At 45.7% G+C, this 13,648-nt stretch overlaps 1 protein-coding gene across 1 annotated transcript in view; it reads right to left on the bottom strand.

Annotated features, from left to right (window-relative positions):
- Positions 1 to 13,648, bottom strand: part of Cfap74 (cilia and flagella associated protein 74) — a 53,031-nt gene that overhangs the window by 19,405 nt on the left and 19,978 nt on the right. The window contains exons 16-20 of the mRNA XM_035438865.1: positions 11,189 to 11,353; positions 9,924 to 10,056; positions 7,102 to 7,178; positions 6,169 to 6,291; positions 286 to 407 (exon numbers count right to left, since the gene is read on the bottom strand). Coding sequence (XP_035294756.1) covers positions 286 to 407; positions 6,169 to 6,291; positions 7,102 to 7,178; positions 9,924 to 10,056; positions 11,189 to 11,353 — 620 coding nt within the window. The remainder of the gene's footprint in view (positions 1 to 285; positions 408 to 6,168; positions 6,292 to 7,101; positions 7,179 to 9,923; positions 10,057 to 11,188; positions 11,354 to 13,648) is intronic.

Here is a 13,648-nt window from a genome sequence, read left to right on the forward strand (position 1 = left end):
TCTCCTTGTGGAGATCACAGGGGATCTTGCCCTTTTAGGTGTCTGGTGTTCTGTAGGTGTCTGCAGTCCCTTCCTTCATCTTCAGCTCTGTCTCTGTCCTTGACTCTCCTGGGTTTCTCTACAGTGCCTTGGCAACACTGGGGTCTCCTGGTTATTCAGGATTACTTTGTTCAAGATCCATAGCCTAATCAACAGCCCAGTCCTCTGCCACCCAAGGTGACCATTCAGAGCCAGTATGTAGCCAGCTCCAGCCATGACACTCCTGCTGGCCACCATAGGGCTCACCTCGTGTGGACAATGATAGAGTCTTGGTAGAGTCGGTCATACATGCAGATCTTCAGGTCCACCATGGTCCTTGGCACCCAGACTGGCACATCAATAGCAATACCAGTGGCTCTGAAATATAACTGAAGTGGAACACATAAACTCAGCATATGCTTACTTTGCAATGTAGGAGACACCGGTGAGTGTTAACACAATACTTAGTAAAAGGTTTCATGGCTTGGTATTTTTTTTTTTAACTTACTGCATTACAAGTATGAGGTTAACAATTAATCATGGCATGTGTTGAAGAATCTTGTGATGTTTTTCATGCTTACCCTATTCTGCAGAATCCAGAGAATGATAATAGTCATACTTCTGGTTTTGAATGAGTTTATGAAGTGAATAGTAAGCGAAGGTAAAAGGCAGATTGATACATAGGTATACTGGTAGCAAAACATTATCAAATTTGGTGCTCAAAATATCCAGCTGATTTAGGGTGTGGTGGCACACACTTTTAATCCCATCGCTTGGGAGACAGAGGCTAGCAGATATCTGTGAATTTGAGTTCCAAGACAACCAGGATTAGAGAGGTCCTGTCCAGAGATGCTTAACTGAGCTTAACTGTACCCCGAATACAGCTGGGATTGACCTGAGGACTGAGGTCCCAGATTGAGTAAAAAAGGGAAACTGAGAAGCCAGCAGGGTACTAGCATTCATCCTGCTTTCTGACTACAATGTGACTGTGTACTTTACACGTCTGCCACCACACCTTCCCCAGCAACGTGGAGTGCATCCCCAAACCAAGACAAAATAGTTCCTCCCTAAAGTTGCTTATGGTGGCTGTTTGGATACAGCGACGATAATGTAATCCCCAATGGATACTGTGGGAATTACAAGAATATGAGTACTGTGATCACTATGAAACTGTAGGTTCTTGAGTACTGTGCTGGGTTGTTTTATGTCAACTTAGCACAAGCCAAAGTCATCTGAGAGGAGGGAGCCTCAATTAAGAAAATGCCTCCAGAAGATCCACTGTGAGCAAGTAGGGTATTTTCTTCGTTAGTGATTCATGGGGGAGGGCCCAGCCCATTGTGAGTGGTGCCATTCCAGGGCTTGGTGGTTGACCAGTCTATGGGAAGTATGCCAGTAAGAAGCAACCATCCATGGCCTCTGCATCAGCTCCTGCTTCTAGGTTCCTGCTCTGTTTGAGTTCCTGTCCTGTCTTCAAAGATAAACAGTGATATGGAAGTATAAGACAGATAAGCCCTCTCCTCCTCAACTGGCTTTTCAGTCATGGTGTTTTATGGAAGCAATAGAAACCCCACCTAAGACAAGCACCAATTGTATTGTGGATGCTGTTGGTACTACAGGTTGTTGTGAGACCTGGTATCTCTGGTCTTTAACACAGATTCATGTGGGATAATGTCTAGCTTTTGATGCTATGTTATGAATAATTATTCATATCTTGAATTACCAAGAGTTTATATACTACTTGCTTCTGTTCACTCCAAAATAACCCAAGAAAACATGTCAGAGCAGAGTTCCTGATACAGAGTGGAAACAGGTGGTGCTTAGTACAAAACAACCAGTGATGGAATCTGGACCAGCAGTGATTGCACTGCCTACAAACGCCCAGCAGGGGGAAGATTCCCATAATTCTAATGACAGGTGCCAAGGATGATGCAGGAGAAAACAAAAGAGGTGCAGAAATAGCATTCTGCTTTGGTTATCAGAACATGTTGGGGTATGTTCCTGGGAAATGGGGGTTTTGAAGGAACTTTCTCTTTCTACATGAAAATGAGAAATTTGTGGAATTGTAAGGCCAGGATGGAGGAAGATATGACAAAAAAAAGTTTTTCATGTACCACATGGAAAATACAATTAACTTGAGTAGACTGAGAACAAAGAAAACTGAAAACAGGTAACATCATTGTAAAATATATGAACACAGCCTGTGACGGGAGGAATGATACCAAATGCAACGAGTTCTTGGCTTTGTTAGTATGCAAAGTTCTCCCAGGAAACAGAAAATATAGAAATGGGCCCTTTTCTCAAGACAACAATAAAAAACAACAACTCCACTCCAACAAACAAAAAGCCAAAGAGGGAAAGAGAATAAAAAAGTGACTACGAAATGGAGGGACCAAGGATATTTGGGTTTGGTGGAAGGCACAACTCAAACTGAAGAAGCATGCAGCCCCTCGTGTACCAACCAGTAAAGCTGCTCTATAAGGCTTGACATCTAGAAATGAAAACATTCCAGGAAGGATGGATGTCATATAAGGAACAGGAGGCAAGTAACCCTGTTACTAAATTTTTTACAGCTTCCAAACAAAGATACCTTTCTCGAAGTTACTCGTCATTTCAAGACAAACATTGCCTCTGGTCACAAAGAAAACTTTAAACACTTTTAATAAATCAATCAATTAATTTATGTGATAAATTAATATAAAAAGACAGATCACTGGTTTTCTGGCGTCCTTATTTTGGACAAAAGACCCTGGCCAGCAGTTGAGGTAAGAACATATACAAACCATATATCAAACTGATGGGGAGATGGACATTGATACTGTTAACATTTCTTCTGGGCAGGTTCACTCAAAACAACTAATGTTTAGGTGATTTTGTTGTGCCCGAGTCACAAGGATCCCCAAAGAGACCAGGGAGACAGACCACTGATGCAAATGCATCATTGTCTATCCTTCTGAGGGAGGGAACCCCGTATAGCAAGCTGATGCAGCAGCCTCCAGAGGGTTGAGGTTCCTTGTCTACTGCTAGGGTTTTTTTTAAATATTTTATTTATTTATTAAATGTAATACATTCTGCTTCCATGTATATCTGCACACCAGAAGAGGGCACCAGATCTCATAATGGATGGTTGTGAGCCACCATGTGGTTACTGGATATTGAACTCAGGACCTCTTGAAGAGCAGTCAGTGCTCTTAACCTCTGAGCCATCTCTCCAGCCCCTACTGCTAGGTTTTAAAGACAAAAGTTACAGGATTACATACGTAGATACGGGTTGGTTTCTGATTGGTTGACATTTGGGAACAATCAGGAAAATTTCTCAAAGTCATATTTTGGCATGAAATACCTGTGTACCAGGTATTCTCATTGGTCAGTGCTGAGAGGGAGCATTCTGTGGTTTCTATGGCTTTGTCTTGTTGCTTGCAGGTGGCCTGTTGTTCATAGATACTAATAGTTTTTTTTTTTTTTTTATAACTGTATCCTGGAGACTATAGGGAAGGTTTTGGTCTCCCCTGGAGTTTCTTTTGTGGCCAAACAGTTCCCGGGAACCAAGTACCTAGGAGGCTAGTGCGGCAGTGTGGGGGCGGGGAGTGGAGGGTTGTGGGAGGTGTGGAGGTTGGGTGTGGGTGTCGGCGGGGTGGGGTTGGAGAGTCTGGAGTTTCTATGTGTTCAGTTTTGGCCTTAGGCTCTGGGAGGCCAGAAGATCTGGAGTTTCCTTGTATTAGAGGCCTATGTGTCTTTTCTGTATCCTGTCATGGCTGCTAAAGCAGAGGCTGAGTGAGGGTCTGGTCCCTTCATTTCTAAATTATTAGAAGTGAAGCCTTTGAGTTTAGTTTACCCGTTTCAATTCAATTAACATCCCCAACTGCATGCTGCATACAGATGAAAGACAAATGTAGTTCAGAGGTAGCAGGACTTGGGTAGAGCAACTGTTTTGAGTCCCCACCACTCTGTAGGTCACCCTTAATAAAAATTATCCACACTTCAGAGAATCGTTCTTTTTTTTTTTTGTTTGTTTGTTTGTTTCGTTTTGGTTTGGTTTGGTTTGGTTTTTCGAGACAGGGTTTCTCTGTGGCTTTGGAGGCTGTTCTGGAACTAGCTCTTGTAGACCAGGCTGACCTTGAACTCACAGAGATCCACCTGCCTCTGCCTCCAAGGCATGCGCCACCACCACCCAGACTTTTTGTTTGTTCTACTAATTTAATTTTATTTTATGTGCATTGGTGTCTTACATGTATGTACGCCTATGTGAGGGTGTAGGGTACCTTTGAACTGGAGTTACAGAGGTTTGTGAGCCATCGTGTGAGTGCTGGGAATTGAACCCCAGTCCTTTGGAAAAAGAGCCAGAGATCTTCGCCACTGAGCCATTTCTCCAGACTCCTTGTTTGCTTCTTTATTTATTGACTTGTTTTCTTTTTTTGTTTTTTCAAGACAGGGTTTCTCTGGGGGTGGAGAGATGGCTCAGAGTTAGAGCACTGCCTGACCCGTTCCCCCTGCTGGATTACCTCGCCCAGCCTTTAGGCTTGGGGGTGGGGAGGACTCAGTTCCCACCCCAACTTGATGTGCTGTGCTTTGTTCAAGCCCACGGGAGCCCTGCCCCTTTCTAAACGGAGACTGGAGAGGAGCGGATGTGGAGGGGAGATGTGAGTGGAGGGAGAAGGGAAGGGAAGCTGTGGACGGCTTGTAACATAATGTAACATATGTATTGCAATGTAAAACATGTTAATTAAAAATAAAGTACTGCCTGTTTTTTCAAATTCCCAGCAACCACATGGTGGCTCACAACCGTCTATAATGAAATCTGATGCCCTCTTCTGGCGTGCAGACATACATGTAGACAGAACACTATATACATAATAAATAAAAATTTAAAATATTTAAACAAAAAAGACAGTGTTTCTCTGTGTATCCTTGGCTGCCCTGGATCTCACCTTGTAGATCAGGCTGGCCTCTAACTCAGAGATCTACCTGCCTCTGTCTCCCATATGCTACCATTGCCCAGCTTAGTTATTTTTATTTTATGTGTATGAGTGTTTTGTCTGCATGCATATATGTCTGTACAACATGTGCAGCATTGCCTATGGAGGTCACAAGGGGGGCGCCAGATCCCCTGGAACTGGAGTTACAGATAGTTGTGAACCACTACGTGGGTGCTGAGAATCAAACCTAGGTGGGTCCTTTGCAAGAACAGCCAGTGTTTTTAACCACTGAGCCATGTCTGCAGCCCCTGAGAATGCTTCTTCACCTATCCTTGGGAAACTCGCATTTACACAAGTAATCAGTCATCTTCTCTGGTCATAATTTAATAAACATAAATTTATAAACTAATAAAGATATTTCTAATAATAAAGAGTGGGGGTTAGGGGAGCTGGGGAGACAGCTTAAGGGGGAAAAGTACTTGCTATGTAAGCATCAGGACCAGAATTTGGGTTCCCAGACCTCACATAAAAGTCCAGTGGGTCAGCCTGGTCTACAGGGTGAGTTCCAGCACAACCAAGGCTACACAAAGTAACCCTGTCTTGGGGAAAAAATATAAAAGCCTGGTGGGCACAGTGGCCCTCCTGTAATCCCAGGATGCAGGAGAAGACAAGGGATTTCTTAAGCAAACGTATTAGGTAGGGTAGTGAATCAGTGAGCTCTGGTTCAAGTGAGAGACCTTGATTCAATATATAAAGTATACAATGACCAAGAAAGATGCCCAATGTCAACCTCTGGCCTCTATACACAAGCACACATGCACATTTGTACACATATGTATGTCCACACACATGAATACTTATACACAGGCCTGTATACCAAACACTGAGCTAGAGCTTGAAGTGAGGCTCATTGGTAGACTGTTTGCTCAAGGTTCTAAGTTTTATCTCCAACATTATAAAAAAGGCAGGGGGTGGAGGGAAGAGAAGGCAAAAAAAAAAAAAAAACAAAACCCCAAACCAAAAAACAAACAAACAAACAAACAAAAAAAACAGTTTGCCCCAGCGAGCATCTAAACACTCTTGTGTACCTGTGTGTTTATTATTAAGGTGTCAACCATTTATACCACCCACTAAAGATTTCAGCGTGAGCAAGTGGAAACCTCATGGCACCAGGGGCAACTGTCTGATGTGGCTGTGGGGGGGACTAGTCACATCAAGTGGCAGCAGGGATACTCACCGTTGGACACGTTGGATTCTTAAACATGACCTTGAACTTAGTCTGGACCTCTCCTGGAATAACTGGGGTGAAGATAATGGGCACTTTGATGGAACTGAAGGGGGCAATTTCTCCCTCTGTTACCTGTGTAAGAAGAAGGGTGCCATGGGGTCAGAACATAGGCATCAATGTTTTTCTTAGGGAATTTCCCACTAGCCCCTTTTCTTGCCACCACTGCAAGGATGGGTGGTGGCAAGGCCTTGTCCTTGGGGTGTCCATTTGGTCACATACAGTTATTAGTTCTAAGGTTGGCCCTACCTTTGAGTGCTTACTGCTATGGAGCCCCAACAGAGCCAGAGCTGGGAGGCTCATCCAAGCAGTGAGCTGCCTGCGTGCTCTCCACAGACCCTCAGACTGCCACAGAGGCCTGGCCCTTTTCACCAGCTTTAGAGTCAGGAAGGGCTTGGTAGGAACTCCCTAAATTTTTCTATCTTGTGTATGGGATACACAAAGTCCCTATCACCCTACTCCACCTCCAAGCTCCTGGAGTTTCAAAGATCCCATTCCTGTCCAAGGCTAACCGTCTGCCTGGATGGGGGCAAGAAAGGCAGCCTGAACCTTTCTCTGTATCTTCCTCCCACAGTGTGTGTAGGAGAGTTTCAGCTAGGGAGGGTTTGTTGTTGGTGCCCTCTCTAAGCTGGGCCACACATAAGAAACAGGCACTGCTACTCTGGTCCTACCTATTCTCAACATAGAGAGGGGATACCTTGGTACTAGTTGAGACCACGGGTGTCTGGAGACTACAGGTTTAGTCTGACTTTGGACAGATGAAAGAGCCCCCTGTGAGTATTGGCTAGAGCTGGAAGAGGATGAGCTGGAGGAGAATGAGCTGGAGGAGGATGAGCTGCCTCCTGGCTAGAAGAAGCCAAGGTTTAGCAGGGCAGGTGGACTGACCTCCCCCAGGGTTATCTCTGCCTGCTCATCGCTGGGAACCATGGTCATGGCACTGGCCACAGCTGTTTCCTCCATTTCTGGAAGACAAATAAGACTATGTCAATAATCAGTCTGGGAAAGAAGTCTAAGATTTTCAGACTGAGTCAAGTAAAAAAACTGTGTAAGCCACACTTACCGCAAACTCTGAGACAGTGGTAAGGGGACAACAAAGATGGCACAACCCTTTGGGTCATCGTCCTTATGGGTTGAAGATTCAATGTGCCAAGACAGTATTTCCAAAATGATGATATACTCAAAGATAGACCAATCACTCACAAAGCCTCCCCACCCCCTTGTTTTGCTTTTTTTTTTTTTTTTTTTTTTTTTTTTTTTTTTTTTTAAGACTAGGTCTGGCATAGCTCAGGCTGCCTTGAACTCATTGGCCTTGAATTCCTGATTCTTTTGCCTCTACCTTCCAGGTGCTGCAATTATAGATCTGAATCAATATACCAACATGTCTGGGTTTGTGTGTGTGTGTGTGTGTGTGTGTGTGTGTGTGTGTGTGTGTGTGAGAGAGAGAGAGAGAGAGAGAGAGAGAGAGAGAGAGAGTAGAAACCAATAAACTAATTCTAAAATGTACCCAGAAAGGCAAGGAACCAACACAATGGAAGCAATTACCTTTGAGAAAGAAAGTTGGAACACCCACTTTATGACTTCAAGATTCAATCTAAGTTCGTGACACCAAGAAAGTATATTAGATAGGATAAGCTGATCAACTGGTTAAAAAAAAGAGCCTAAAGTGCATTCCTCTCAGATAGTCAAGAGATTACTAGCACAAGTAATCCATCCATCCAAACATGCATTTCTTTTGTTGCTTTTGAGAAAAGGGTTTCTCTGTGTAGCCCTGGCTGTTCAGGAACTCACTCTGTAGACCAGGCTGTCCTCAAACTCAGAGATCCACCTGCCTCTGCCTCCTGAGTGCTGGGATTAAAGGTATTCACCACCTCTGTTCAGGTCAAAAGTATTTCAGTGAGAGTTTCAAGAACAAGAGGCTATATTCACAGAGACTGAAACTCAATCCCTGCTTTGTGCTAATTTGTTCTAATTTGAGGATTCAGCTGCCTTTCCCTTGATGCGCCATGCTTTGTTCCCTGCCTGCCACCTACCCACAGTTTCTCTCTCTCTCTCTCTCTCTCTCTCTCTCTCTCTCTCTCTCTCTCTCTCTCTCGTTCTTTCTTCCTTCCTTCCTTTCTTTCTTTTTTTGAGACAAGGTTTCTCTGTGTGGCTTTGGAGCCCATCCTGGAACTTGCTTTGTAGACCAGTCTGGCCTGGAACTCTTGAAGATCCATCCAACTTGCCTCTGCCTCTCGAGTGCTGGGATTAAAGGTGTGTACCACCACCACCTGGACAGTTTCTATAAAGGAAGTACATTACTATCCAGTCCTCCACTCTTTCAAGCCTTTGCTCATCCAGGTAAGGTGATGACATGCTTCCCACTGGGAATGAGAGTTCTATCTCTGTGAGAATTCAACAGAGAGGTGGCAGGAAGACCCTTAACCACCATCTCAGGAATTGCTGATGAAAATGATAAAAAGGAACCAGTGAAGGCATTTAAGAAGAAGTTGGCCTGTAATGGTAGTGCCATTGCATATACAGAATATGGAAAAGTCATTGAGCTGCAGGTTGACCAGTGAGAGGGCACATGCCAATGTGATAGAGATTGGATAAGTTAAGGATGATCTGCGGGAGACCAAGGGTTCTAAGGGCTTGTGTCTGTCTCTGAAACTTAAGTGGGAATTTCTTGCAATGAGTAGAATTTGGACTAGTGTACACTGAAGAACTCCTCAACAAAATCTTTAAAATTTGAAACGAACTACTGATTTAAATGTAAGATGTATGTCCCACATTTTTATGACCTTGGCAAGGGGAAAAGGGCATGTACACATACAACCAAAAGAAATGGTAAATTTGGACGTCTTAAAATAAAAACCATGGATGAGCAGTGGTGGCGCACACCTTTAATCTCAGCACTTGGGAGTCAGAGGCAGGTGGATCTCTGAGTTTGAGGTCAGTTCTGGTCTACAGAGTGAGTTCCAGGACAGCCAGGGCTACACAAAGAAACCCTGTTTTGAAAACAAACAAACAAGAAAGAAAACAGGGAAGTGGTGAAAACCGAGTGAAGGCAGTGTCACAGGGTGGAGAGAGTCTGCATTACAGTAAAGCCAGTGCCTTCCCAGGGTACCTCTTTCCCCAACTCGGCACAGGGATTGTTCAGTTTTTAGGGCTGTCCTTGTGTATCATCTGCACTTCTACACAACTGGTATAAAACAAACTCCCTCCTCAGCCTCAGAGCCTGGTGGCACTGCAGGGACCATTTTTCATAGGCAGAGCCTTCAAAGCCCTCACCTCTGTATACCACGTGGCCAGCCTGACTGTCCACATCTGGGGCTTTTGTTGACACCCACCGTTAGTTTCAGCACAAATAAAATTTTGATGCACACTGTAACCGGTGCATATTTGCATGGATGAGTTTGTTCTATATTTACTATCACTTATGGTCGAAGCCCTGAGAAAACTCTGTACCCCTGACCCTCCTCCACATCACCTAGACAACAGGCCTGTCGGTCTCCAGTTGAGATGCTGGCTCTCTGGCCCCTCTAGTTGACCGGAGATTCTAAGGTGGCTGTGGTGAGAGTAGCTCTTGGATGGCTACCTGAGTAGGACCCTCTTGTAGTCCCACTCAGCATTCAGCTGAGGCCAAGGGCCCTGGCTGGCTCAGGAATCAGTGCAGGAAGTTTGAAGTAGGTACCTACTACCCTCTCACAAGTCTCCACAACACTTACCATCCAGTTTCTCAGATTCTTTTCGGCTCAGGATGTCTGGTGGGGAGAACCCATTGCCATCAAGACGTTGTTCAGAGAGACTGGTAAGGATCTTCTCATAGAGACTTTTGTCCTCACAGGTGTAAAGGCTGCTCTGAAATGGAACTCAATGTCTTCATTGCCCATTCAACTCCACAGATACCCTTGTCACCAGGTAAGTCCAGGAGAAGACACAAATTTATCTGCCCCCCTCCCCGCCACCGCCATGTGTATGCTCTCATTCTGTCTATCCTGGGTCTTGAGACCACTTAAGCATCAACTTACCTAGGGCAGGGATGACTGTCTATTTTATCTTGGCTGAGCTGGCTTCTCTCTGATCAGCATGGATGCCCCATCATAGACCCCACCTATGAGCTGCTGAGTCTGACCTCTTTACAGTCTACTTGGTCACTTGGCCAGAGGCTGGCTCTGCTCTAGCCTTGGTTGTGCTGACTCTCCTTTTCCCACAGCTAACCGGTTAGAGGCAGAACTCCTAGATGCCCCAGACCCCCATCCCCCAGGCAACTCATCTATCTGCCCAAAGCAAGCCTGGCTCCTATTTCCCCATTCGGCCTGCTCTGCTCTCTGGTTCTGACCACAGACCCACTTTCCCCCACAGCAGATGCTCTCCATACTGCCTTGGCCATGGCTGCCCTGTTGGTCCTGCCATCTCCTGAGTGAGATACTTTCTGGGGTCTTTGTTGGGGTACCTGAACAGAGCCAACAGGATTGCTTCATGCTTCTCATAAGAACACTCAAATATTTAGAAGCACGTAAGAAAAGGTACATCTTTTGTTCACCTTCCCCAGATGAACCCACAATCCATGAGCATGGTGAGTTCATTTTTTGAGTAGGACCCCTAAGGCTGTTGCCATTCTGTGGCCCATGCACAGTTGTCTTGGGAAAGACAAAGGCCTTTGTCACGCTCTGGAAGGAGATCCATGGTTTCTCATGGAGCTGTCTGGTTGGACTCTGGCCCTTTCAGGGCCTCCCAGTGGCCCTGCTTGCCTTAAGGGGAGCCCCATTCTGCTGCCATTGCTGCCGGGGCCAGACTGCACGTGAGGCTATTGTGACATTTTCCTCCCCCCACCCCGATTTTCTGACACTCTTATTTGCTCACATATTTGTACACACATGAGATTGTATACATGACTGGGAGGCTCCCACCCCATCCTTGACTGAGCAGAACCACAGAGACCCATGGTGGCCTTGGCTGATGGTCAGAAAGAAGCTGCTGGTGCACTCACTATTTTCACGATGGGTTGGACTTCTTCCATCTCATAGAACTGAGAATCTAGGAGAATCTTGAATTTGGTGCCCAGGCCCCCAACATTGGTCAGTGTGATGATCCGGGATGTGGTCTCGCCCACCACATAGCTGCCAAAGTCAATGAGGTCCTTGTCAAGGGACAGCTGCCAGAGAACAAAAGTGTAAGGGGGGATGGAGGGGCTTCTGGGCTGTTTGCATCCTCAATCACAAAGGAAGTAGGTCCTTGCAGGCATCATGGCCCAGAGGACCTGATATCCCACAAAAGAAGGTTTACTCTCCAAAGTATCAGGTGCTGTCCCAAGAAGTGCGGGAGGTGGGGTGGGGGTGGGGATGGAACCTGGGCTTGCATTTGACTTCAGGCAGAAGAGGCAAGGGTACCATGAGCATCTGTGCACTACACATCAGGACACAGCCCAAGAAGTCACTGATTGGGCCTGGAGAGATGGCTCAGTGGTTAAGAGCACTCACTGGCTGTTCTTCCAAAGGACCCAGGTTCAATTCCCAATACCCACATGGCAGCTCACAACTAACTGTAATTCTAGTTCCAGGGGATCTGACACCCTTACACAGACATATGCAGCCAGACACCAATTTACATAAAAATCAATAAATCATTTTTAAAAGTCACAGATTCATGTCATGACCAGCACAGCTTGGGGCTGCTGCATCTGGTTTTAAGAGGGTCAAACCAGCAGCTCCATGATTGAGAGAAGATGACTGAAAGAGAGGAGAGAGACATCGTGGTCTGTGAGTGGTCTGTGAGTGGTCTGTGAGTGGTGGACAAGATGTAACAGCTGCCATTCCTGGCTGAGGTGAGCTGTTAACCTGTCCTGCAGAGACTAGGACTGGAAAGTGCTGCCTCAGCTACTTCAGAGTGGGATCATGTCATGTCACTCACGCCCTCCATGGACTACAGGCCACAGACTCACTGTGCTCAAGCTGAGAGTGCCATCAAGCCTGGGTATCACTATGATTCCCCAAATGGCATTGCTCGCAGGGCTGTTTGGGGCACTGAATCTAAACCTAGGGCTCCACCTGTGGTGATACCTTGCTTACACTCTAACAGATAAAGCTTGCCTGGACATCAGAGGGCAGAGCAAGCCACTAGCTATACATAGGTCTGGGGGTCTGTACAGACAGACAGGAAGTGAGATGGCTGGACCGAGAGAGGAATGTAGGTGGGAGGAGACAGGAGCTCGGCCTCTTTTCAGTCTGAGGATTTTGTAGACGAGCCCTCTCTAGTGTCTGCTGCTCTGCTTCTCTGATCTTTCAGCTTTCATCCCCTGATATCTGACTCCGGGCTTTGATTTTTAAGACCTATTAGAACTGGTGTTACGTCCACCTGCAGTGCCTTTCTCCAGAGGCATGACAATGGGCTACCAAAGCAAGCAGGACCAAAGTATAAGACAGAGTAGTCCAGATTCAGTCCAGAGAGGCCACCTGCGACTGCTACAGATGACTAGCATAGGGCTACCATTTTCCCCTGCTGAGACAGAGTTCTCACTGGTTTGCTCACTAGACCTGCTCCCAGGAAAGCTCTTGAACAGGTGAGTCTCAGTGTCTGTGACAGTCACTTGTCACAATCCTGGGAGTGCGGGTGGGACACATGAGGCACATAGTACCAGCTTCCTAACACTGGTTCCCAACTTGTAGTGAGGTGAGAGTATTTAAGACGGGAGGGAAAGCAGAGAGGGTAAGGGGTTATAATAATCACAGTGTAGGGGCTGGAGAGATGGCTCAGAGGTTAAGAGCACCGGTTGTTCTTCCAGAGGTCCTGAGTTCAATTCCCAGCAACCACATGGTGGCTCACAACCATCTGTAATGAGATCTGGTGCTCTCTTCAGGTGTGGAGATATACGTGGAAGCAGAATAATGTTGTATACATAATAAATAAAATCTTTAAAAAAAATCACAGTGTATTTTATACATGTATTCGGGTATCAAAGAAAAAGTAAAGTCTATCTTTTATAACTACTTTTTTATTTTAAAAATTTCATTTTATGTGCTTGAGCCCTTTGTCTGCATGTATGTATGCATACCACATGCATGCCTGAGAGGTCAGGAGAATACATAGGATCCCCCTGACACTGGAGTTGCAGATGGCTGTTAACCCCCATGTAGATCCTGGGGACTTAGCCTGGGTCTACAAGAGCAACAAGTACTCTTAAGCAAAGCTATCTCTTAACAAAGGACAAAGGGACTTTAGCTAGTATCATCACTCTCTGCTTCCTGACCAAGGGTACAAATGTGACCAACTGCCTCCGCATCCTGCAGCCATGACTGCCCCATCCTGAGGGACCAGGTCCCCAGACTAGAGCCAGAGTGAACCCTTCTTTCCTCAAAAGGAAATCATTCTCAAGTCTAATTTAATCGACACCTAATTTAAAGGAACACAGAGATTGGGGGACATAGTAAACTCAGCAATAAGGAGCAGTCAT

This window comes from Cricetulus griseus, chromosome 2 (genome assembly GCF_003668045.3).
Source record: "Cricetulus griseus strain 17A/GY chromosome 2, alternate assembly CriGri-PICRH-1.0, whole genome shotgun sequence".
NCBI lineage: Eukaryota > Metazoa > Chordata > Mammalia > Rodentia > Cricetidae > Cricetulus > Cricetulus griseus.